We start from the raw sequence: 27,382 nt of genomic DNA, 5'->3' as shown, positions 1-27,382 counted from the left end.
AATGTTATCAATAGAGCTTTGACAATTCAATGTAATCCTAGTTGCAAAATTTACCATGGAAATCATATTATTCTGAATTAATATATTACTCAGCGTATCTGAAACTCTAGATTTTTTCAAACAATCAATATTTATGTCACCTGCAAATACAATGTTTTTAAATTTTCTACATAGTAAATCTAAAGCTACATTTAGTTTATTCAAAAATACATTATCATACATTGCTCCAGGGGTTCTATACAGTCCAACTATTCCCAACGCTAGACCATCCAGTTTACACTCTGCTATGCAGCACTCAAACTCTTTATCTGTAGTAAGTTGGTTAATTTCAGGAATTTCAACTTTTATTACATTTAATGATTCTTGGCACATTATTATAACTCCACCACCTTTGAATTGATTTCTGCAATAGTATGACTTAACACTGTAGCTATTTAATTTAGTATTTATAATCTCCGGTTTTTTGAGGCTATGCTCACTTAGAATTAAAATGTCAGGTTTAATTTCATCTAATATAATTTCTAATGACTGTTTTCGAGATAAAAAATGTTGAATATTTTGATGCATAATTGAAAGTTTATTTTTATTTTTAAGAGAGGATTTGATCTGTGTGGAGGAGCTATTTACATTTGCAGCAAAATTTAGGTTAGGGGAGGAAAAGTGTCCAGGTTGGCTAAAAAACTTTGATTTTTATTTTGGTGGAGAAAACTTTTAGTTGTAGGGTGAAACTGTACAGGCAAAGAAGTCGATGCTGTGCTGGACTGGTTTGACAAATTTGGCTTTTGTATTTCTTCTTTCAACTTTTTCAGAAAAGCCTCAAAGGAAAGTCCTCGATGCAATGGTCTTAGAGCCCCAGGTTGATCTTTGGTGATGACTAACACAGCAGCACCAGTGGCCCTCTGAAACTCCTTGATGTTCTTCACAAAGTGTCCTATTTCAACATTATCTCGGGCACATCCCATTGGAGAGCACACCAGAGTGCTTAATGTTCTTTTCTTAAAATCCTGAGTTAGCTCAAGAAATGCTTGGTTGTAGTCCTCCTCTGTTGGTTTACCGTAGTAGTGCTCCTTGGTTATGAGACTGTAAACTGCTGCCTCCTGCGGATTCTCCCTCTGGAAGGCCAGGAACTTTGAGAGTCGATCTTTTATCTTCGGTTTCCCAAACTGTCTTGCAAACGTCACTGCTACACCCGCCGTCATCCTTCTTGGGTGATGGAAGTCGCCAGATATGGTGTGGGCAAAGGCAACAGAACTGTTGGTTCTTAAATTGTTAATAACTTCCCACATGTCCTCCTGAAGAATCTCTATTCCAGTGCCAGATGTAACAGAGTATTTTGACTTTTCATGCTTTTTCTCCTTAATCGTTCTTGATTCTTTCGTTTTCTTATCATCTTTTTCTCCGCATACTAAGTGTATAACCATTCTTGAAATTTCTTGCTTTCCAGTACGATTAAAGTGCAGACCATGTTTTGTATACATGTGCCTCTGTAGGTTGTTTATGGGAAGAAAAGTAGCATCTGGGTATTTAGAAAGGATGTCCTGTAACTCCATGTTGATGAAGGCAATGCGGTTATTCAACCCAGGCACATCATGCCTGTAGGGCAATGCAGAAACAAGGATTTTAGTATGTGCCATACCCCTAACAATGGTTTGAAACTGTTTAATTAATTCCCCTTCTTTCTCTACCAAATTATCATTTGTTCCTCCTATTATAATAACTGTATCTTTTTTTGTGAAGTTTTTTGTAAGCTTTTTTGATATCTTTTACTACATTGGCGAGATTTGAGTTGGGTTTAAAGATGCATGAGATATTTGTATTATTATTTGGCCAGCTCTCAGCCAGATATTTGTACATATCCCACCCATGACTATCTGCAAGCAGTAAAACTTTTGGTCTGTTGGATACCGTAGGGGTAAAGTTTCTAGTTGAAGGTGTCTGTAGTTTAGTACTTTTATTACTGATACTTTGTTTTACTTTATTTGTTTCGTTCGAGTCACCTTTTGATGTAGAAAGCACCTGTGATATTTCTTGTTGTAAGGACATTTCATTAGTCTCAAGTGGCTGAAATCGGTTGGTTGAATTGATAGGGTCATCCTTAGTATTTTGTACTGAATCAGAATATTTTTGGAATTTTTTTGGTAGCTTAATTTGATATTCTTTTAAATGTTTAATTTCTTGCTTCAGCTGGTCATTTTGGGAACTTGAATCTTCAAGCTCTTTTTGGAGTAGCTCGATTATTTCTTTGTAAGAGTGCAAATCTTCAGCAGATGTTTTTTCTAGATCAGTGATACGTTTCTCCAATCTTTTTATTTCTTTTACAAGTATTTCATCTGGTAAAGGATATGGCTGAATGGATTCCATAAGCTGGTTATTTTCTCTTCTAAGTACATTTATTTTGTCTTCCAGTTGTTTCAATTGATCTGTGTTTTTAATATTTTCATTTTGCTTCAAGTTTCTGTTTTCTTCTTTGGATGGATCTTTCTCAAAAATAACTTCTACATTTTCCAAATGAAGATGACTCTTCAGCATTGAAATTTCATCACTTTTATTTATAATTTCATTTTCATAGGTTTTAGTTTTTTCAATAAGACTCTTCACTTCTAGCTGTAATTTATTAATAGTTTCCTCTGCTTCTGACTCTAAAAACTTTAGTGACTGCTCAGCTTTTTCCTTTTGAAATTTTAACTGAGTTAAATCTTCAGAAAACTTTACTAAACTATTCTCTAGTTCTTCCACACTATTCTCGTTAATACTACTGCAGAAAATAGTTTCATATTCACTTGTTGATGAATTTTTAGGTTTACTAGATTCAAACTTAGTTTGTTTGTCTATTTTAGTCTCATTATGCATTTCCAATAAACCTTCTTGTTCTTGCAAAACGTTTTTTGAGACTTGGGTTGTCACTTTTTTAATGGGTAAAACGGTTTTAAAGTCAAAATCATCAATGTTCAAATTTAGTTTATTTGCTGAAATATATCTTGATAGTTGGAGCCGTGATCTAAATTTTGTTTTATTTGGAGAATAGTAGTAGACATCAAATTTTCCTTTTGTATCTCCACTTCTCCTTTTAACTTGTTCCCTTGTCCATCCGTCAGGAATTTTTATACCACTCATTTTATCAATAATAAAAAATTTTAATTAATGAACTTAGTTTTAACAAACAGTGTCTCAATTATTAATGAAGATACTATGTTATATTTATTTATTTACTGTTTTGTTACAATACACTATAAATTATATTACACAAATAATATTACAAAAGTAATTTTGTGCCAATTTCAATCAGCAAAAAGTAAAGACTCTGCTGTGATTTGAACTGGGTACCTTTGATTTATCAGTCCAATGCTTTACTGTCTGAGCCACTCAGTCTTATCACAATATATCTTGACAAGATAACTCAGGTTGTCAGCTATCAGTTAACCAGATTGTGTTCCTTGTTTGTTATCACTGCAATTACCAAACTAACAAAGTCAGTTTATTGAGGGAAATATCTACACAATTATATTGAAGAAGCAATATTTCATCACTGTATGTAAGTTAAAATAGTTAAAATAATGTCCAAAAATAAAACTATGATCACTGAAATTACCAAACTAACAAAGTCAGTTTATTGATGGAAATATCCAATCATGTTGAATAAGCAATATTTTATCACTGTATGAAAGTTAAAATAATGTCCACAAATAAAAGTGTGATATATAAAATATATAAAACGTTAGTTATTTATTCACTTAATGTTAATAGAAGTAGGCCTGAAACTGCTTGAATTTGAGGTTATATTTCCATTCAGTCAGAACAAAATGAAGTTAATTCAAATATTATGTAATAGAATATCAAACTTATTTTGAATAACAGTAAAGTTCACCTCAAAGAATGTTCTCTTCCACTTCTAAAACACTGTAAAGAACTATTTACCACATTAAATTTATGTTAACTGTTCACTGCAATAAGGAGCAACATGCTTCCTCCATATCAACACAATATCTTCTTCCCACACATGGAGTATAGCCCTGTTAGATCCAGACAGAAGAGGCTAAGGCTGTGTTTCAGGTAGCAGATAACTTCACAACTGTTGAAGATGAGTAACCTTCCATAGGAGTCGATGGAAAATGAAACCTATTCACCGTGCTTCAAAAACCTTGAGATTCCCTGGTTTTATGTGTAGCTTGTAGATTGGAAACGCCTGCAATTAATCCTAGGAATGGAAAAGCGTATATTACTCAACAGATCAGGGCAGTCAATAAGGTCAAACACCTGTTTGAACAAGAAGAGGAGGTCAAGGCATTACGTCTCAGTGGAAGAGGATGCAAGTCAAACAGCTACTCCAGTTCAGTCCCACAGTGAAGCCTTATTCCCTAGTCTCATGAACCATATTTGGACTTTGTTTATCATATCTGAATGGCCGGATTGATGTGGAGACAAAATGATGCAACAGTATTCCAGTAACCAGTGTCTTGAATAAAATTACCAGTAAAAGAGGAGATGTAAGGCTTGTTGATAAAAAGGTTAAAGAGCAAAAGACAAAGGAGCCTTGAGATACTCCAGAAAGAGCCGAAAAAGGGTGAAAGAAACCACTGTCGCACTTGACCACAAAGATACTGTCTCTACTAATATAGCTCTTCATCCACTGAAGCAAAGGTCAGCAAGCACCATAACCTCCAGTTTTGTAATGAGCAACCAATCTGTCAAAAGCTTTCCTGAAGTCCAAATATATGAAATCGACTTGAAAAGAGTCATTGATATATGACATATCACAATCTTAGAAGACGAGAAAATTAGTATATGAAGACCCCGAAGAAATCTGTGCTGCTCAGAAGAAATTTGGCGTCTGAGATGGGGGAAAAGTAGTCGAGCATGAGGTTCTCATAGATTTTGGCAATACTGTTTAAATGGTAACAAATTTGAAGCATGGTGGGTGTTGTAGGTATGGAAGTCATGGCCTCGTTCCAATTGCTCTTTGTCAACATGGACTATGACTTCTCTGATGTATAGGCCGATAATCGTTAAACTAGTAATCACAATAGTTAAGAAATCGTGAGTTTCTGAAACTTTCAGGACTCCTAACATCTAAACAGTTAAGTATATCAAAATAACACCAAGAAAAAGGTCTTAAAATGGCATGTTAAATCTAAATCCGTCCAAAAAATAGAAGTGTCTGTAAGAAATCGCAAATTTGATTGTCATATTGAAAAATAGAAACTAAATTTTAAACTTTTATGTAATCGTAATAAGGATTAAAAATAAGGCAAAGTTCCCAATTTAAACTTTGCTGTAAAATTAATATTTTTTGGGATCCTACAATAGTGGGCACCTCAAGATGATCACCCTGTTTAATCAGTGAGAAAGATAAATTTTATGATGTGCTGATTTTTTTATTGAGTTATGAAATAAATATCTTTATTTTACAATGAAATTGAGACTCTAGTTTACAAAATCTGTTGTAAATGAAGAAATAGTTTTTGCATATGTACATTAATTATATCATAACGTAGAATAGGGTATTCATATTGGCCAAACACACCAAATCGTATGTAAATGTTTGCAGAGAAAAGACGAAGGCAAAGGAACGAAGAATATGCTGGCCGGAGGAAGACTTACCAGAAGCAGAGTCCAGCCACCAAACTTGGAGGTTAGTTTTTTTAGATTAGTCCATCTATTTTTAAAGTTTCCAAACAAACATATCTAAATCTCTTTATACGCATATATGACATAACACATATTTTTAATCTAGTATCTTTAGTAAAACGTTTACAGTAAAATTTGTATGTTTATACATTTTTGTAGGGATGTTACCTTTGATATTTTACATCTCAATGCTTTTATTTCTGTTTTCCCCTTAGCCTGTATTTATTTTGGCACAATTTCATTGTAAAACAACATGTTACACAATTATCTTTCTATATAAATAAACTAACATTTATTGTATATCCATTCTAAATCCATATTTGTTTTAAGTTATAAATTAAATTTTACATTAAACAGTTCTGAATTTTAGCATGATGTTGTACATCTCATAACACTGGCATGATGAGTACCGCATGTGTACTTCTTCAAGAGATTTATTCATCAGTTCAAAACCTCTGTGTATTCTGTAGCTGCACAACAGTTGGCAACAGTGCATAACCTACCTTGTTTTATAAACTCTTGTTTCTATTTCCCAACTCTATTGGTGATGATAACATACAATGTTCACATATATATTTAAATTTGAAACTACTTTCAGGGTTCCACTAAGTAATTTGCAGATTACCTTTTACTTTGTGCAAATATCATACATTTATAATAAAACGTAAACAAACTTTGATAATTAATATGAAACTTTCTGATAAACATAATGATAATACGAGGTGTGTTCTTTTTAAGTAATTAAACTTTTTATAACAAGTTTATATTTATATGAAAGCCCACATTTTTTTAATTTTTTTTCTACCTAATTTCCATCAATATTAAGGCACTTAACATATATAAAATATACCTTTTGTTTACTATTGTCTTAGAAAATTGCCACCTGATTTAACAGAGACTATAACTAATTCATTTTGATGTTATTGTCTTTGTTGTGGCACTGACCCTCAAAATTATTCTTCTAATAAAAACCAAATGATGGATGCAGAATCGGACTGTTTAGAGTATTATCAAATAGTTCCTAGCAAAATGCTGTATAAGATCTTGACTTCATTTTGCTTCATGTGGACGAGCATTGTTATGCAGCAAACCATACTTCTCGATAGTTTAAACATTCAATTAAACTGTTATAGAGACCGCTTCTTGAAATTCCTCTTATAACAAAGAAATTGTGAAATGTCTGTTCATTTTCACCTTATCATTCACTTTCTGCAACAAATCAATAGTAATCATTGAGAGTTGTCCACTCTATTTCTTATCATGAACATTCTTTCAGCCATCTTTTAAAGCTCTTACCCATTTGAATGCCATTTCATCACTCATAATACACGTATGGTCTCGATTGAGTTTTGTCCATACACTTCAAAATTCTGGCAATGAATTTTGACTGCTTTACACCTTGAGCGCCAAGAAGACAAATAACAGCATGGACTTAACAGTCGGCAGGATTCTTAATTTGTCGGGGCATTTAAAATATACATTAACAGATGTAATAACATTGGCAGATTTTATCCATAATTGCATGTGTGGTTTGATAACAGTTGTAGGTACACAGTGTGCAAGCGTGGGACACCATTCGCAGCTCTGCAACGGTGAAATTTCAAAATGATACTTTAAAAGCACATATCTTATAAATCTTAATAAAAGATAAAGAAATAAACTTAACAATGCAAATGAGAAAAAAAAAGGAACAAAACACATGCAATTGATCTAACACACTGCCTGATCCTATTGTACCGTATGACGATAACACATGGGGGTGGTGACTTCTGAGGTCGAAGTAATAAATACTCGAATTGCAAAGTTTACTTATAAGTCCAATTTAATTTACTAAAATTACAAGCACCACTTTTAGATGTTAAAGGAAATGTATGTAATGCCACTTTGCTGCCAATTAGAATATAATAACTAAAAACGTATATCTTCTAGGTGGGCCTAAGATATCCAATGTTCTCTGAAATTATGCCTACGATGTTTTACTTTATCAGACATTAAGATTTTACTTCCCTTTGCAATGTGTAGACTCACAACCCGGGTGTCGGCGTCTTGGCACGAGACAATGGCGCTGTAGTCTAAGAAGGGTTATGTCTAGTCGGTGGTTACTAGACGATGAGTAGAAGTTAATAAACTGGTAGCCATCTACTCAAATAATATGTGCCCTGTGAGACACGTGGGACACGTAAACTCGCCTAAAACAAATTCGCGACGGTATTAGCCATTTAATGATACAAATTACTATTTATAAAAACGTGTTCGCCATAAGGATGACGCCACAACTTTTATCTATCTCAATCAAGCAAATAAAAGATCTTCAAGGGTACGTTACTTTACTATTTACAACTTTACTTTACGTTACATTCATTTTTATATGTTTGGTATCAAAGGGCTAATTTAATAATACGAAAAGATAAATTTTACTTACGGACAAAGCGCGCGAGGTCTGCTCGGTCACATAGTTGGGCTGCTACAAAGGGTTAGAAGAAGATATTCATACGCGTGCCAATTAGGTAGTTACTTCGCCAATAATTTAGTTCCGGAACATTGGATAAAAATAATATTAAATTATACTGGCTGACTAGGTTGCGAAAATTACATTATATGAAATTTAATTAATCAATTAACGGTACACTATATACACTGCAAGCAGCACCATCGTCCATCACCCCAAAGGCTCCCAAGGAGCAAGTCCTTGACCCTCATTCAAAGCAAGCACCCTCACTCGATACTTTTATCATCATCATGGAGAGTGTTCTAAAGGCGACAAGCCCAAATAGTAAAAAACTTATCAAAAATTGTCCATCTATGAATAGGAATTGATAGTAAAGTGGCTCCCCTTGTTGTAGATCCATCACAAGAAACTCTTGAAATATAAAAATAAAAATATTTAAAAAATGAAACCTAACACCGTCCTCCATACCAAATATTAATTAAATTATTAAACATGTATATTTTAAAGTTCATGTTTTCTACTGTCTTCAATAAAATCAGTCCCATTAGACTTCACATTCTCTACGTTAATTGACACAAAGTTCTGCTTTAGGTTTCGTATCTCAGCACCGAACGAGAGAAGACTCCACATCAAACTTGTTGGCGGCTGCTGAGCCGATCGACACGTACCAGAGCAATGCCGACGAGTCGTTTAGTCAGGACTTCACGCCCACTCGCATCGGCGACCCACCTCGGGGCCTGTTTGATGATATATAAACAGATTGTATAGTAGCAAGTTTAGCAAACAATTTTGCAAGACTTAAGTGCCATACGAGAGAAAGTTGTCCAGTGAATTTTGTAGTGCTTGTTCTTTTCTACAAAGTAAAGACATGTCCATATGTAAATTACCGTGCAATTAATTATAGTGAGATGATAGTGTAAGGCATAGTGCGGTTTAATGTAGCGTGATATAGTTTACAACCAGTAGGCCTACTCCATTGTTTGACTAAAAACCGTAAAGTGATTAGTTTGTAGTATTGTTGTGATTATTTTCCAAATGAAAGCCATTCATGTGGTGTAGAATAAGTATTATCAAAAGTATAGAAACTTATGTTCAGTTATATAGTTATGTTTCATACAATACAAATATTTAATAGTCGTTGTTAATTGTGTTACAGATTCTGAATCTATGGTAATTAATGAATCTAGAAGCTTTTGCAAATCATTCTGTAATTAGAAAAATATAATTTAACCCTTTGGTTGCCTCACCATATTAAGAAAGTTTGCATCGAACACAGCCATTGGTTTTCTGGGAGTCATTGTATGGCTAGGAAAGGTGAAACGGATGTTTTAGAAGATTGGTTATATTGTTCTTTAGACACATCTTTATTACAAATAGATTGTCCGTGGTACTCAAGGGGTTAAAAGCTTTGACAATCTGCCTCTGATAAAATCGTTTTCTTATTTTGCTTTTTACTTTTTTTATATTGATGTTTTAATTTTGTATACAGCAATGTTTAAACGTTTTTGCAAAATCATCTAAAGATGTTCTAGTTAGATGTATGTTTGGGAATTAATAATATACCTACTACATCTAAACCTTTTAAGGGCCAAAATACAGTGTGAGTTAAAAGTTTGGATAGACTCTGTTTAGTTTTTTATGGATAAAGATGGATGGATTTAACTCTGAATACCTTTTTTGGAAATAGAAGAGAACTTTTTAGTCACTGTTACAACTTTGCCCATTCCCCGAAATGGGATTTTGGGGGGGCTCAAAGTTTTCAAATGTAAAGACCCATTACGTGACACGGGGCTTTGAAAGTTCTTGATAAAAGAAGAAGAACAGTGGAAATTAGAGCTTTCTATCTCAATCCAGTACAAAATAGCAGCTCATTGAAATTAATGAAAAATTTATTGAGGCAAAACATGAACATCCACATTCAGAACATAAATAACTTCGATAGACAACCACTCTCCTTACAAACTCAAACCTGTTATACAGTTATTACCTGCTGCAGGGCAGACCTCCCTTATCTTATCAGTTTGGAGGGTTCAGTATCATGTTCAGATTCTGGTTGGAATTAACAAAATGAATATGTGTTGAGATAGAAAAGCTCTAATTTCCTAGAAAGGTGTCCTGAGTTCTATCCCTGCATCTTAATCCATCAAAAAATAGAGTGTATCCGTACACTTAACTCACACCGTATATGTGGACTGTAAGTCATTCATCACAGATTTAAATAATATTCTCTAACTTTTTTCAATTATTAACTTACAAACTACAGCAAACGAGACAAAATAGTAATCATGGTCACCATGTTCGTTTTATTATACATCATGTTTGTCTCCATGTGATAAACAATCTATATAAATTAATATTCATGTCCAAGTTTACATACATTGGAAGTTTTCACTTGCTTTCTTTCTAGAAATCGTTTAGTGCATAATCTAAATGAGTGAATCAACATGACTGAATCACCACCGAAAATCTGTAAGTTAACAGGCATAACTTTCCCTCTGTGTTGATAACTGAGTGAAGTAAGCAGGTGTTGAAAATAGTCATTTTCCCACTTTTTCTTGCCTTGGAAGATTTGCAAGTTTATTATTTACTAGTTGTATGTTACCTGTAGTAATTGCATTTATTTTCAAGTTTAGTGGTTAAATTTTAGTATAGTTTAACATGCCTAGTTCCCTCCTTTCAGTGTTTTAATTTTATAATTAGTGTTAGGTTTTAATAAACTAGGGATGTATCCTATCACACCATTATTTCCCCATTTAATTTTAAATAAATAGTACATTGCATGATTTATACCCTTTTTGTGTGTATTAATGTGTTTTTACAGATGTTTTGCACCATATCACATTTACATTTTAAATTTCCAGGCCGATTTCTGAATACTCCATCAAAATTAATATTTTTAGTACACTCTGGCATCAGCCGACTAGCTCATATTTTCTTTTTATTTACTCCTTATGTTCTCATTTCTAATATATCTCTTTTGTTTTCTTTGTCAATAAGGTTGAAATAAATATAGCTTTATGATTATCACAACATTCATTATTTCAGTCTGAATAAAATTACATACCTAGCAAAAATCTTATATCTCGCTTCCAAGCAAGACTTATTCATTTTTATAAATATTTCTTTTAAAAATTAGTTAACCCTTCACACAGATGCGGATATATACATTGAAGACTGTGCTTGTAGCGAACGGTTTGCGGACATATCTGCAAAATCAGAGCAAAACTATTACTATTTAAGATGTTAATTTTTGTAACTGTATTAAAAAGATGTAATTTATAAAAATATAAACAAAAATTCTAGAAACAAATTAAATTATTATTTTTAAGGTAAATGTGTTTTGTGGTTTGGCAACATTGCAGTTGAATATATCAGCACCGTCTTTTTCCATAAAACCGTTAAAACATTATCTGGCGGAACTCACACACTAAGTTTTACATCAAAATGTATCAGAAAAACGTGTTTCTAAAAAGCTTGATGTATTTTGGCAGTTTTCAACTGTCTGTGAAGGGTTAAACGTACTTGTTTTTTTACACCATAAATCAAATTGGTAGTTGTTGCATCATTACTATTATTGTGTAAATCTTGTTATCTTGAAAAGAGCGAGAAAAGGTAATGTTAACAAAATTATAAGGTTAATATAAACAATTCATCCAAATAAATGAATTTCATATATTTATTGTTTAATAAGCATAGTGTTGTCATTCTTTCAACTTTATATACCCCCTATTAATACTACAGCACTACTTACTCAAAAAGTGTTAACTTCCATACATGTTATATGATTTATTCTCAGAGTGATATGGTGGTACATTAACAGTTGGAACTGGCAACAGTAGTTGTTAACAGATTTTTTTTACCTCTAAAGAAGAAAATATGACTCATCAGTTGACTCTTGTATGACTAGAGAAATGTTATGTGTCCATACATTGGCTTAAACTGCAACAATACCCATAGTGTATAAGAATGTATTTAGTGCCATTTAAAAATTATTTAGAAATATCATTTTTGTTATCAAGCCACAGTTGATCCCAAAAAAACTTGAAGACTTCATACTATATAACATTAATGTTTATGTAATTTAGATTTCGATTTCTAGTTTCCATTGCATTTACATACACAACTTTGTTTATGAAATGGTTTTGGTGTCAAATCAATCAATTTACTTGTTCTTATGTGATTTTCTATAGTATTTTACAGCCATTTTTAAGGGTATGATAACAATTTTTCTTTCATGTTGTCTGTAGTAACAATACATTTTTTAATGTACAAACTTTGATTAAGTTGAACTATGTTAAGATCTTAGTTTTAATGGTTGGCTGTGTTACTTGTGAAATAGTTTTTTTGTATATATTTTCCTTGAGTAGAATTTTAACGGTTGTTTGTAAATCAAATTAAGTGTACTTTTGGTTTTATTTTTGTATTTTATGGAGCTTTACACATTCATCCGTCATTAATAATAGTTAACCTCAGTATGTAGTGTACCTCAATTTGTTAATGTTTTTTATTGATTTTTTTTATATTTTGTCTTAAAATTAAATGGTAGAAAAATAATATCACACTTTAAATGGTTGAACACAATTCATAATCAATTCTAAATGTCTGATGCAAAATCTTAACTGAGCAGGAGTTAGCTTTTTACTAATCTAAATATATGAATGGATTAATTAAAAATGTATTTTAGTCTGATTTCAATGTTAAAGTTTTACTCTTCTACGTGTTACATTTCCTTTTCAAGTCTGTATTATATAAATTAATTCGGCAATGCTGGTTTGATTTTGATATTAAATTATAATTTATGACAAAGAAATGTATTATTTGGTTTACATGTCTTGTAACTTCTGAGAGTTTATAGGCAACTAGCACTGTGTTGTGTCATTGACAAAGATTTTTAAATTATGGAAAACGTGAAATTGATGTTGCGGCAATGAAAATCAAGGAGGCTATGGAAATATTCAAAACCTCTCAAAATATCAACTGCAATATCAAGGTTCCAAACAAATGAAAATCGTTAAAATGAATATATTGGGAGGAGCCATTTTGTTTACTCTTATAATTTGGCTCATATAAATCATAGACAAAATCATAACAGTTTTAGTATAATACATTTGTCATTTTACATTTACATTTAATTTTAGTTGAGTACAATGTTCAATTGTACTAATAAATTGGAATTTAGACCTCTTTGCTTTTTAATGTCTAGTGATTACAGAGTGTTATCCAAAAATAAATTATGTAATATACTCATATATTTAAAATAGCTATACAAATTTGATTAGTTTCAGAAATTATTTGAGAAATTGTAGATAGGTATTTGAAGATGTAATCTTCATTTTTAAATCAGATGTTGTTAAAAATATATTAATCTTTTTATTGTACGATACACTGGCCCATCAATTACCAAATTATATTATTCAAACTGAAGCAATACATCCAGCCGATTGACCATGAGGCACACTACACACACTGTCTGAAACTATTTATTCTGTTAAGTTGAATTTCTTAACAAATTATAGTCTGTTGTTAGTTTTATCAGTATAGTATTCATTTTAAACTTGGAAAAAACTATATAACTAAATTGCTCTAAACTTGTTTTTAAACTGTCTGTGGCAAGTTTAATATGTTGTTGTCTTTAACATAATAAAGTTGTTGATATGTACAAATTTTATAATTATTTTTATACTTTTTGTTTAATGTATGTCTTAAGTGCAATTTTTTATACATATTTTCTTCCTAGTTAAATTTTAGGGATGTTGTGTTATGCATTAGAATTTCACCACATCCCTTCTTCACTTTTAACCTAGTATATTAGTTTTCACTTTAATCATTTTATTATTGTGTCATGGCTTTTGTTCTAACTTATATTTTTATTAGTATCAAGCACTAAACTTTGTCTGTCTGTGAATTACTCATATATGGAAATTTTTATATCATGAAATTTACTTACTATGAGTGTTATTAATAATTTATTGGATTAATTAAAGAATATTTGTCATATTTATATTATTGATAGTTTTTAAAGATAAAAACGTGTTTGTTTTTTTAGTAAATACATATTGTGGAATGCTAAGGTGAGATAATATTTAGAAATTTTAACATTTACAATTTGTTAATACATTGCTAGACCATGATGGTATAAGTGAACATTGTTCTATAGTTGGTGGAGCCCTTTCCAATATTTTGTACACTGTCACATTAATACAAAGACAAGGTTCCTAAAAATCATTTTTAGGAAGCATCTATTTTTATTAGACAAAAGACAAGATCAGAAAAATTGTACCTTTTCACAAGTGTTATTCACAATTAACTTTTTAGTTTTGATTTATTTGTATTTTGTTATTGTACAGTTTTTTACTGAATATAATTGTTTCCATGTTGGAAGAACCAATCAAAAGGATCTAACGATTTCAATTGTTTTTCACTTGTTTAGCTTAAAACAGAAAAATCGCATTCACCACTTCTGCGTACGAACTAGCCATAAAAAATGGTTTCATTCTGAATTCATGAAAAAATGCAATTGTAACCTAGCCACCTTTTTTAGAGTATGCATTTTCTAAAAGTGAAATAATTCTTTGTTTGAAGTTTATTTTTGACGATTGTGAATGAAACAGAATTTTTCCGAACATTTGCCATCGTTCAGTGAAACAAAATAGTGTTACTGATTTTTTTTTTCACTGAACGATTGTAAATGTCAGCGAAACAAAATGTATTTAAGGAAAACACATCATGCAAATGGAATAATGGCATATTTTAACTTGTGTTGTGTTGTGTGTGTTATATTTCTAATCAGAAGTGTTGCCGTTCTCTGATTTCAGTTTATTTTAACAATTTTAACTACGCCTGTATCATAAGAATGCTGTATTGTATAATACCAAAGAAATGCATGGACAAAACCACAGCATGACCTAACCTCAAATCAAAATAGTTTATTATATAACAGTGCATGCAGTTTTATCAGTATTAAACTGTTTAATTTTTTCTGTGACCTAAAAACGCAATATCTGTGAGAATTTTTAATGTATTTCTTAATTAAATCATCCACATAGCATGTGGTAATCTGAAAATGTGTGAAAATCAAAGCCTGTGCAAATTTATTCTCCCGGGTTTTTTACTCTTTATTCTAAATTTAAAATATATGTATGGGGCTTGGCTCTTAACTTAATAATTTGCATTTACAATTGTGCTCACTTGTTTGTAAGTTAAGTAAATACACTGACGAGTTATAGATAAGTTTTATTTAAAAAGTAGTATTTATTATTCTATAATTAACATTAGTTTAACTTTTAGATTAATTTTTTAACCAAGCATTAATTTTATAACATGATTATTAAAATATAAATGTCGTTTAACCTTGAATCTTTTAATGGAAAATTAAAATACATGTACATTTCATATAATATATAAATTCTGTGATAGGACAGAAACTGTGTTTTTCTTAATATATGTTAATAAGAACTACTATTCTCAGTGACGTTTTCCTGTATATAAGTACATTATTTTATAAATAATTGCACCATGAAAATAAATTATATGTCAGTGTCTGATGTTATGATATTAAAAGTTACAGTATTTATTTGTTTTTTGTTACACCTGTGTTCAGTGGCGTATGTCAAGTTTTGCCACCCCTTGTTTGTTTCATAACCAAAGTTGTATTAAAAACGTAGTATATATAAACAACATTATAATTTGAAACCAATCCATTCTTATCTGTGTTATTAACTATCAATGATTATTAACTAGTAATGTATTTTTTACTATTAATATTCTTAATATTAAATCTGTTGAGTAGATCTCCCCACAGAATTGACAAAAATGCAGTTTCCGATCTTTGAAGCTTGCAAAGATAGCTACCGACTTCAATTCGTGTGGTTGCCTTTTGTGTTTTGCCATTTAAAATAATTTTGATTGTTCTATTGCTTTTTTCCAATCTTCATTCAATGCCTTGCAGCATCACCTCTCACTGTTGATAGACTGTTAGGTTCAAGTTTCCTTTTTTGTATCCGCGTAGCAACGGAAAGTACTCTACTTCTACTGTACTACATAGGGATGTAGTACAGTTCGAGGACTTTAGCTGCGCGCGTGACCTTGAGTGTGCGGTGCTAGGAGGGAGGGGTGGCGGGGTAGTATATGCGCTGCGTCCCGAAAACATTTCCTGTGACTCATGGGTAAAACCCTCCTTTCAGGAATCGTATTGAGCCAAATTACTCATCACACTCACTACAATCAGTCTGTTTTGTGACAGTGCTGATTTTTTGTGGAATTAAATAATAAGAGAATACCAAATAATAGCAATAATAGGACTTATCCTCGTTTTTCAGTTGTTGGAGTGTTGTTTAACGTTTTTTTAAAAATAACGTATTTGTCAATACTAATCTGCAAATCGAAATCGTGAGTTTAAAGTCGTTAAAGAGATTGTTACACCTTCATCTCAGCGGCTAGCACGTAAACGCAACCCGCCACACAGATAGCATTTATTTGTTGAAAGGGTAGTATTAGGACCCTACGAGCACAGCTAAATTCCTCCAATTGTACAGACTACAGTTAACAGTCAAACTTCCTAATATTTTGTGTAGAACAATGCAGTACACAGGCCTTACCATACATGCCCTTAACTTTCAAAAATTTTCAATTCAATTATTTCCATATGTTTATTAAAACCTTTGCCGCCGTGGGCCACATCCCCTGTAGCCCCCCTAAATATTATGCCACTGCCTATGTTACCACAATATTTGGATATTTTTAAATACTTGAATTAAATAATTTCTTATTGAAGAACTATGACAGTAAGTGCAATGGAATATTTGGGAAATCCCAGAGAAAATATTTAAATTTATTAAATGCAGAAGAGGTTTAGAAAAGATATGAAAATCTCTTAACGTAGTGGCCGAGACACCACCACGCAGTCCAGTCACATGCCGTATTACATTGAGTTCAGTAATAGTGTGTAATGTAAACACGGTATCCAGCCTAAAGTCTGCATTACTGAAAACTGGGTCCCCACTTAAATTAATGGCACTGGCTAGATTGTGTTCCACCACGGAGAAAAGAGTGTTAAAATTTTCAGCTACTTGTTTAGTTTACACATATTATGAGTTATATAAGGGGTATCTGGCAAAATATTTTGAATTGGAAATTGATCTCTTTTTAACGTTACCTGCAATTTCATTTATAATAGTCCGGAATATGATAGCATTATTTTGAGAATTTCTAAGTTTGGTTCTGTAATATTGGTTTTTAGATTTGTTAAGAGACTTCCTTAAATTTTGTCTGAACGTACAAAAGAATTAATAAAGATTGTTATTGAATCGTTGTTATTTAATTGTTTACTTATTGAATATAATGAAGTTTATTCCACAATAATTCAAATTTACAAGACATTGCAATAATGGAATAATACTAACCACTGTTACCAGTAATTGTGGCTAGTTAACAAATTTTCAATACATAATAAATATAACATATTTGAGTTCAGTTCAGTATACTGTACAATTAAGGTTGACGTGCAGCTTTGCAGTGTTTGTGGCGTGTCTTGGTGTGGGGGAGGCGAACAGTACATAATATAAAATAAGATAAGACAGTTAAAATTTTTTTTACAATGAGCCTAGACTTGTTTGCAATGGATACACCGTTTAAAACTACGATTACAAAGTTATTTGATTTTATATATAAAAGTACACAGTTTAATATTTAATACAAATACAAAGGCAAACAGATACAATACTTTAATAATACTATAATACTTAATTAATCATACGTATAATTTTAACAAATATTTTCATGTAAACAAGTAAGTTCTTTTTTATCTAAAAGCCATATTTTTAGTTTTTTACAAAAAAGGTTTATATTTTCTATTTCTTTAATTTCAGTAGGCAACTTGTTAAAATACTTCGGTCCCAGATATAAGAATGATTGTTTTATTATAAACTTGTTTACTTTTGGTAACATGAATAGTCTGAGTTCATTAGTACGCATATTATAGTGGCTCCTTGAGAACCCTCTGTTGCCACTTCTGCAATAAAAAAGTCGTAATGTTTTAAAAGTTTAAAAGTATTTTGTCTCTAATTCTTTTTTTATTATTTTAAATGACTAAATTACAATTATTTTATTACATAACAATTTCACTGGATTAAATCAACATTTATGAAGATTAAAAAAAATATTTGTACACACTACGCAGCTATTTAATGTTGTGAAAAAAATAGTTACAGCTATCTAAATAAGTAAAATCTTTAAGAAGTGTATTATTGGATGGTAAATTTTTATCAACCGAACTGATAGTATTTGGACTAGTATAGACTTATTAAATTCTTTTTGAACGTCTTCATCACCGACTTTTTTGGTTCTCTTCAGACGGACACTGACTCAAGGTTCCATTGAATCAAGCCTGTGTCAGTGACAAATTTCAGATGCTGCTCCAAGCGGAAAGTGAAATATAATCTCAAGCTAATCTCAACATTCGCATTGAATCTATGGTTGTGGTAAGATCATATTTTTCCTAGCTGGAAACATTTAAAACCAATCACCAGACTACAAATAAATGTTACATTAGCATCAACTAACCACAACCCTTACCTTATGGGTGTCAACTTTCAATCTGTTTATCTAGTTGTCTAACGGTGATATAATTATTTTGTATGTCTGACACCAAGCTAGAAAAGATTGTCATTTTAATATTTTTAACCTTTCTTATTCCCTTAATTTCGATCTCCACCAAAACTAGCATGGCTGAGGATAGATTTCTCTCTTGGGAATAACTCCCCTTTCGATGTCAAGAAAACAAAGTTTTGTACTCAAACAGGAAAATTTAGATCTTTGCTCCTAGACTATTATAGTGTATCCCATCATGATTTGAATTTGGCACGTCAGCGATCATTTGTCATGGAAACTTTGAAAGCCATCATGTGGAAGATTATTCTAAAAGATGGCGGACGTGCCTACAACAAATGGCTCTTAACGGCATTGGATTATTTAGAGGGCGAGAGACTCTTGACAGCATTTCCAATATTCTATAAGCCTTGTCGCACACTACACACATGCACAACAGACTTTTAATGATAGCAGCGAAAAACTCCTAGATTTATTGATGACTGCCGGTTCAGTAGATAACCTGACACATAATAATCACGAGTCACTGTAATTGTTGTTTCCTATGAAATGGCACAACAGAGCATTTTTCCGAATTTAAGGCCATACCATTCTGCCTACACCAATGCACTATCTCACGTATGCCATCCTACAACGAAGGACCATCATTCTTATCTCCAACCTGTAAGTAAAGCATAATTTAATTTTTTTAAAGGGCAATTCACTTCCAGATTGGCTGTGATATCATTTATGAACAGATTAAACTAAATAGGGCGAAACCCCTGATACACCCTTGAAGATGCTATGAAGTCATTCGACATGAAACCATCAAACTTCCACAAGTTTTCTATTGGCCAGACAGCTTTTCATTCATAACAATAGTGCCTCCCCGATACCAGAGGCTTCAAGCTTAGCATTCAGAAGGCTTTGCTAAAATCCAAGTAGATGACATCAAATTAACTTCACTCTGAGAAGGCCTTCACTATACTACATGGTTTGGTGACAATAATCGTTACAGTGGCTCTCCCTTTGCAGCACCCATGCTGTAGATTTGAAATCCAGTTGGCAAACACAGGCTGAATTCTACTTATTTACACTAGCTATTTACGCTTGCACTATTTTTTTTTTCAAATACTTTAACAACCGTAAATAGTAGCACTATATGCCTGTAATCCATTGCATTCTCTCTTGAGCCTGACTTGAATATTGGTGTAACAAAAACAGTTTTAAGCACATTCGGGAACACACCTAACTTCAATGATGAAGCAAACAAATCCATAACTGCATCAGATAAGGTAATAGCACAACATTTTAAAACATTAAGAGGAATACCATCAGGACCGCAACCTTTGGACTCGTCAAAGCTAGATAGGGTATCATTGACTTCTTTATGAATAAGCTGCAACTTACATGCACAGATATGTTGAATTTTACAGGCATAACTCTTATTAGTTAATAGAGTATATAGATGAAAAAATAGCAAAGAAGTTACAATATTTTGATTGATCCGAGGATTCGTAACCTCCTATGGTGAAATATGTGGTAATAGAGTGTGAAGGCTCTTAAAATAACTCCAGAACAAACTCTTCAAATTATATTTTTTTTAATTTGATTATGTAATTAAAATCATAGATTATAAACTTTTTTTGTTAACACCTTTGCACGCCAACGTCCGTGTGACACGGACGTCGGGTACTCAATCGAAAAACGCCGACGGCCGTGTGACACGGACGTCACGAATTTCTCTTTCTAATTTGTTTTAGTACATCAGATCGGCATGATATTCGATCTAATGATTGTCTATTAGTTGCTTTATACGCTTATAACGATTTAATACTCTATGGAGTCTTTACTTCGGTGGTATTTGTGTTTTATTTCAGCTGTGCGGCAGTTGGATTACTTGTCACAGTCGAGGTTGCGCTGCCGATCGTACTGTTTGTTTACACGTCGTGTTTTACACAGTTCTTTCGTTTTTATAACTGTTTTATTGTTTATTGTTGTTTTATACTTAGTAAAATGAGTAAAAGAAAGCGGGAAAGGTCACCGGCGAGTGAAAATACGTTGTTTAGTGGATTAGTTGTTGCCGTTTTGGAAGACGAACTAAGTGACGATTTTGTGAATTGTTAGTTGTTGTTAGAGAATTGTTAGTGAATTGTTAGTTTTGTGATGTTTATAAGTAAAAGACTAACTAATGGTGATTTAGTTTTGTGTGTTTGACATTTTTAGTTCTGAGCATAGTGAATTTACAAATATATATACAGTATAATACTTTACTTGCATCTGACCAAATTTACATATATGTCAACTTCTAGGGAAAACGTCATAATCACAATAGTACATAAGGTAAGCATTTGAAATTGTATAATTAGGTTAAGAATTATATATAATTTAGTGCTGTGTAACTGAAAAGCACCAAATATTTTTTTGAAAATCACTTAAGTGTGCAAAAAAATGTTTTTTACAAATTAAAAAATATTTTTTAGTGTAACTTTTTTTATTACAAACATAAACTAATAATAAAAAATATTAAACCCCATTTTATTTGAAAGAGAATTTATTAAGAAAAAGAACAGTACAAAAATCATTAAGATATGTTGAAAAATAAAAAACATATGGAGGTTTATACGAAACCTTGCGAAGAGGATGAAAAATGCCTTGGCGTTTTTGGCTGGTACTTTTAGAAAATGGGCTGGCGTGCAAAGGGTTAACTATTAGATGTCATATATAAGGTCTTAAAAACAAAACAAAAAATACCTTTTAAATTTCAAAATTTGTCATAAATAATGTATCTACTATCTATAATTACATAGGTACGGTACTGTAAAAGAATTATGTTATTACTGGTAGAAGTAATAATACTGTTTACCTCCTAAATTCATAAAATCGGCAAATATGCGCCGCGTGTTTTGTAACCTTGTGGCATTATTTAATTATATATCTAGAGAACAGTAAACACGTGACCGAAATCTATACTTTAGATATTCAGACCTATCTGTCAGTCAAAAGTTCAGTGATAAGTCAGCGCTCAGATAAGACGGATCGACAAGCGATTGTGCTCTGGCATAATCTATACAACGTTTTAAGTTCGCGTTGAGCTCGCGTGATTTTCTTTATAAATCTGTGCTTCCGTTTTGTATTTTGTGGTTTTTTGTTTTGGCAGTTTGGTCAAACTAAATTTTACTTATTTCAGATTTAAAATGTCTTTTTACATATTAAAAATTGCCAATTGTGATGTTTGTACAAAGTCTATCACTTCAAAACAACTCAACCTTGTATGTAATGATTGTTCGAAAGAGTTTCATGGAACCTGCATGCGGATGAACAAGGCTGATCTTGACTGGATCACCGCCGATGGACTAACTTGGAGGTGTCAGGAGTGTAGTGAAACACGAAGAAAGAGCTTGAGGTTTGACTCCGCAGCTCAGGAAGGGAAACTTTCACTCGAAGATATGATGAAAAAAATCGAGGAAATAGCTGAAGGCCAAAAAACCCAAGACAAAAAGTCCTATGAATTCTTAACTGAAAAAATTGAAGAAAATACAGAAACTATGCAGCAGCAAAATTTGTCTATGGAAAAATGCTTAAAAATGATTGATGAATTGATGCAGGAAAACAAAAGTTTAAATAAGAAGGTCGCTGATCTTGAACAGCGGATTGATGATATGGAACAATACTCCAGGGCAAATGCCATAGACATACAGGAAATTCCGGTGCAGCCAAACGAAGACGTCATCAGCGTTGTGAAGGAAGTGGGAAAAGCTCTGGACCTAACTGTTACGGACTCCATGAGTGACGCCTGTCATCGTCTTGGTAGCAAAGTCGGCCACAGCGGCCCTCCGCCTGGCATCATTGTCAAGTTTGTTAGGCGCATGGACAAGGAGGAGTTCATGAGGAAGCGTCGTGTCAAGCGAAACCTATCTACCAGACACAGGAACATGCCCATGGACCAAATGTTGTACGTCAACGAGGCCCTGACACCGGCGAGGAGGCGGCTACTGGGGGCGGCGCGGCAGATCAAGAGGGAAAAGAACTTCAAGCACCTCTGGGTGAGGGGCAGTAAAATCTTTTTAAGGAAAGGCGATGGAACCAATGCAATCCAGGTAACTTGTCAAGCTGACTAAAGTAAACTGTAATTTTATTTTCCTAAAAACGAAAGAAGGATACTTATAATTTTTAGTTATCTTTGTATATGATTTTTGTATATTACTATATGTGAAACAATTATTTTATTTTGGCTATATATGTATTCATATGTATTTGCATAACACTTAACAAATGTTTATATATAAATATGAATTATTTGTATTTTATAATAAAGTACAATAAAATAATTTTAAAATATTGTGTAGATTTTCGTAAAGAAATAATAAAATGTTCATTTAACTGCTTAGTTAAACAATATGATAATGTGCAAGGATTTATGAATACAATGTTTGTAAAACACTTAATTATTGCTTTATAGATTTTATGTAGCATTTATAACTATGAGTTTTTGTTTTAATTTAATTTTTCTTAAAATGTCTTTTTTATTGTTTTTTTTTTTAGTTAATGGACGATAACATTTTAGTTGTTCATCAAAATATTAGCCGTATGAGACAGAATTTTGATTTTTTTTTTTCATTTCTGAATTACAGGGAAATTATATCTTTCCTGATATTATCATCTTATCAGAAACATGGATATGTTCAAACGAAGTTGACTTTTATAAAATACCAAATTATAATTTAATAACTCAATGTAATGATAAGTATAGAGCCGGAGGTGAGGCGGTTTATATTAATGATTTAATCAACAATGTAGATTGTATCCAATTTGAGTTACAATCGGCAGATCCGTTATTGATATCTTTTGTTTTTTGTAAAGAAACATTTTATTTACTTGCTGTATATAGGTTTGTGTTTGATGCAGCTGATATTTTCATCAGCTGAGTTGAGTTGAGGAACCAATTTAATAAGTCAAATTGTAATTTTTAAAATATGGCAAACTTTTTACTTATTGGAAACATTAATATAAATATATTGGGCAATTTCTGTGCGTCTGTAGATAGTTATAAAACTCTGATGGCTATAAACGGGTTGAGAGTTTAATACGGGAGCCAACCCGAATTACAGAACAGTCTGAAAGTTGCATCGATCATGCTTATATGAGTGTCCAGTAAGAACAGGATTATTGTAGACGCGTCTGTGATACACGCGGACATCACAGACCACTCCATGGTCTGTGTGAGCGTGCAGGTGTGCGGTGGGCGGGGAGGGGGTGGCGCGCAAAAAAATAATTTTTATAAACAAAAGTTTGAAAATTGCAATATAAATTCCAAGGGCACTTGGAAAGTTTTGAAAGAAATCTGTTCAAGCTAAACAAATCAAACAAACTATAACACTAGACATAAATCACACATTTATTTCTGATTCATTTTCTATTGCAACCTATTTTAATGATTACTTTTTAAATATAGTGAGTAAACTAAACTTAAACGATCCTCAATTTAAACAAATTCCTCTACTGCATTAAAAAAATTCCTTTACACAAGTATACCAAGTAAATTCAATTTTTATTGATTCAGTTCTACCACATGAGCTGGTGAGCGTTATTAAATCACTTAAAAATAATACTTCACCGGGTCTGGATGGAATTAGTTCCTTCACGATTAAGAAGATATATCCCAAAATCATGGATGTCTTGTTGTAAATAATTAATTTGAGTTTCAACAGTGGAGTCTTTCCAACGCAGTAGTAATACCAATATTTAAAAAAAGGTTCTGATTTGAACAGCAGTAATTATCGTCCTATATCTTTGCTTTCATGCTTCTCAAAAATATTTGAAAAACTAATTAAACAAAAATTGTTTAATTATTTTAGTAATAATCAATTTGGATTTAGATCTGGTATGAATACAGAGAATGCACTACTGTTGCATTTCATAGCAGATGTGAATGATGGTTTGAATGAGGGTAAATGTATTAGTGGTCTTTTCCTCGATATAACGAAAGCCTTTGACACAGTGATCCATAAAATTTTATTGGATAAATTAAATCAATGTGGAGTGCGTGGAATTGCATACAAATGGTTTCAGAGTTACTTGGAAGATAGGAAGCAATGTGTAAGAGTTAATTCTGTATTAACTGACTCTGGAACAATAAAACAAGGTGTACCCCAAGGATCCGTCCTGGGAGCAATATTATTCATTGTATACATAAATGACATGCAATGGTAGTTTACAAGGAAAATAACTTCTTTTGCTGACGACACAGCTCTCTGCTATTCAGAATCTAGATGGAACAGTATAAGGTCCAGTATGGAAAATGATTTGGAAGCACTTTAGTGGTTGTTTACTACGAACCACATGCTGCTGAGTGTAGAAAAAACTAAATATATAAATTTCAACCTCAAAAAGATATTTACTTTGAAAATCAAGTTCATTACAAATGTGCTAAGTGTCTAGGTGTTCAAAGCGTATGTATTGGGAATAGTTGTGCTGTAGTTGATAGAGTAACGCATATAAAATATTTAGGAATATTTGTTGACAGCGAGGTTAATTGGAAAATTCACATAAATCATTTGAAAAACAAAATTATTATTATTTTAAGGTATTTTTATTTTCTTAGGAAGTTATGTAATGAAAGAGTTATGCGTATGCTATATTTTTCATTGATTCAGAGCAGAATTGATTATGGAATTACTTTTTGGGGCAGTACATACGACACTTATCTGAATGCAATATGTTCAACAAAAACATGCAGTTAGGTTAATATTAAATAAAGGAAAGACAGTCCATTCACGTCCCCTTTTCTTGGAGTTGAAAATTTTACCATTGAAATATATTTTTGTATATAAAGTTCTACAGATTTTATTTTGCAAGAGTGGTAACATGCCACAAAAATATAGAATATAAGCAAAAATTAAGATCCGGGAATCAATTTACAGTTCCAAAACCAAACTCTACATTTTTTACAAGAACATAAAATTTGATAGCACAAAAAACTTTTAACAAATTAAAAACAATATTAAAGAATTATTGAATATTGACAAATTTTTGAAAATACTTAGAGAGTGGCTGCTAACTTTGGAGCACATTGACTTTCTAATTCAAATTCAGCAGTAACATTTATGCTTGTACACCATAAATATTTCACACCATATCATTATTTTGCTTAGATGCACTTTTACATACAGTAAACTAAAAAAACATTTTTCTCTTCAACATATTTTCTATTATTTTTGTTTCAATAATTTCTCATGCAACAAAGTAAAGAAGCACTGATAGTAGGAAGAACATTGGCAGAAAAAGATTAAATAGAATATTTATTCTTTCACAATCTGGACGCTGTAAAATAAGTGTAATGTTAAATATTTGGAACCTCCGAACAGGCTACGTGCTTTCTCTTCTGACATTTATATAATTCAGTATATTTGCAAGTTTTTATAACAATTTGATATGTAAGGAGACTGAAAAAGTGATATTAAGTTATTTTTTAAGTTACGTTATATTATTTTTTAAATCTAAAAACGTGTTTCATTTAGTGCATATAGTCAGTCTTGGCAAGTATAATTATATTGTTTATGATTTTCAATCATGTAAGTTCTTTGTATATTTTATTTATGTTTTGTGGCAGAAAGATAAAATAAATACATTTATTTATTTATTAAATACGGGAAGAATGACTGAGCTAGTCATTTACGAATATATGTAAACATATATAAATTCGGACTTGTAAAAATACCTAAGTTTAAACTTCATTAAACCCACTCAAGTAAATAATCGGAACTTCTGAAGATTTTGACTCAGGTAAACAAATGTTACTCTCGTAATGATTGAATTTGAATTGATAATATTAATTTCAACGATATTTACTTACACAATCGGTCTTTAAGTTATTGTTTATAAAAATAGCATGCCAAATAATTTAGAAGAAAGTAATTTATAAGACAATTTAAACTGTTTAATTAACTATAAAGAGAGTATGCGGACCGAAATGTGCATGACTGCAGACTACGCTGGGCTAAGCAGGTCAAGCGGTGGTCATTGTCTCAGCGGCCGTGTCCAATAAAAATAGGCCTAGGTCCTGTGTGAGAGGCTAGGTAGCCCTGGAGCCTTGATTATAGTCAAGGCCTGGAGTAAGCAGTTTATATTAGTTGCGCACGAGAATAGTTGTATAACTCCAGCTCTACAACGGTGTACAATTTTTATTGTAATAATACTCAAAATCCAGTTTCTGGCTCAAATTTTAAATTAATTGGCTGGTGACATGTCTAATTAGCTTTTGATATAGAGAAAATGAGTTTCTTATAAACTGGAATTAATTATGAAACAAAAAGCGATAGATATTATTAATTGTGAACGCATATTTTAGGTAGCAATAACGGTTTACCAACTGTTAGTTACATTAGGATCATTCCTCCTGTATTTGGATGGCGAAAAGCTACTTATATATCGTTTCATATAAACTTTTCATAGAATACAGTAAAAAATGTTTAAATAAGAACGGCTACTTAAATGACTACCTAAAATTTGTGCCTATTCACTAAGTTTTCTACTAAACCATGATATAAGGTATGAGATAGAATTAAAGTAAATGAAATCCAAATATCTTATAAATAAATTCATCTTTAAGATTTTATAAACCCTTCTGTGAATTAACTAGAAGACTACCATTAATAAAAATTTACACAATTTTAACCCACGCAAAATTAATACAATAAAGACATTGTCTCTCCGTAATAAACA

At 31.9% G+C, this 27,382-nt stretch overlaps 2 protein-coding genes across 3 annotated transcripts in view; both read left to right on the top strand.

Moving 5' to 3' along the window:
• The window catches only part of LOC124368277 (LMBR1 domain-containing protein 2 homolog), a 47,870-nt gene extending 32,225 nt beyond the window's left edge, over window positions 1-15,645 (top strand). The window contains 2 exon segments of the mRNA XM_046825551.1: window positions 5,546-5,629; window positions 8,666-15,645. Coding sequence (XP_046681507.1) covers window positions 5,546-5,629; window positions 8,666-8,829 — 248 coding nt within the window. The 3' untranslated portion in view covers window positions 8,830-15,645.
• A 6,142-nt stretch (window positions 15,646-21,787) lies between these two features.
• The window catches only part of LOC124367765 (titin homolog), a 38,878-nt gene continuing 33,283 nt past the window's right edge, over window positions 21,788-27,382 (top strand). The window contains exon 1 of one of the 2 annotated variants that reach the window (XM_046824867.1): window positions 21,788-22,758. In XM_046824867.1, coding sequence (XP_046680823.1) covers window positions 21,856-22,758 — 903 coding nt within the window. In that variant the 5' untranslated portion in view covers window positions 21,788-21,855. The remainder of the gene's footprint in view (window positions 22,759-27,382) is intronic. The other variant, XM_046824866.1, reaches the window with a different exon arrangement.

This window comes from Homalodisca vitripennis, chromosome 8 (assembly GCF_021130785.1).
Source record: "Homalodisca vitripennis isolate AUS2020 chromosome 8, UT_GWSS_2.1, whole genome shotgun sequence".
Taxonomy (NCBI): Eukaryota; Metazoa; Arthropoda; class Insecta; order Hemiptera; family Cicadellidae; genus Homalodisca; species Homalodisca vitripennis.
The sequence above is the reverse complement of the archived record's forward strand: the minus strand, read 5'-3'. Positions and strand labels throughout refer to the sequence as shown.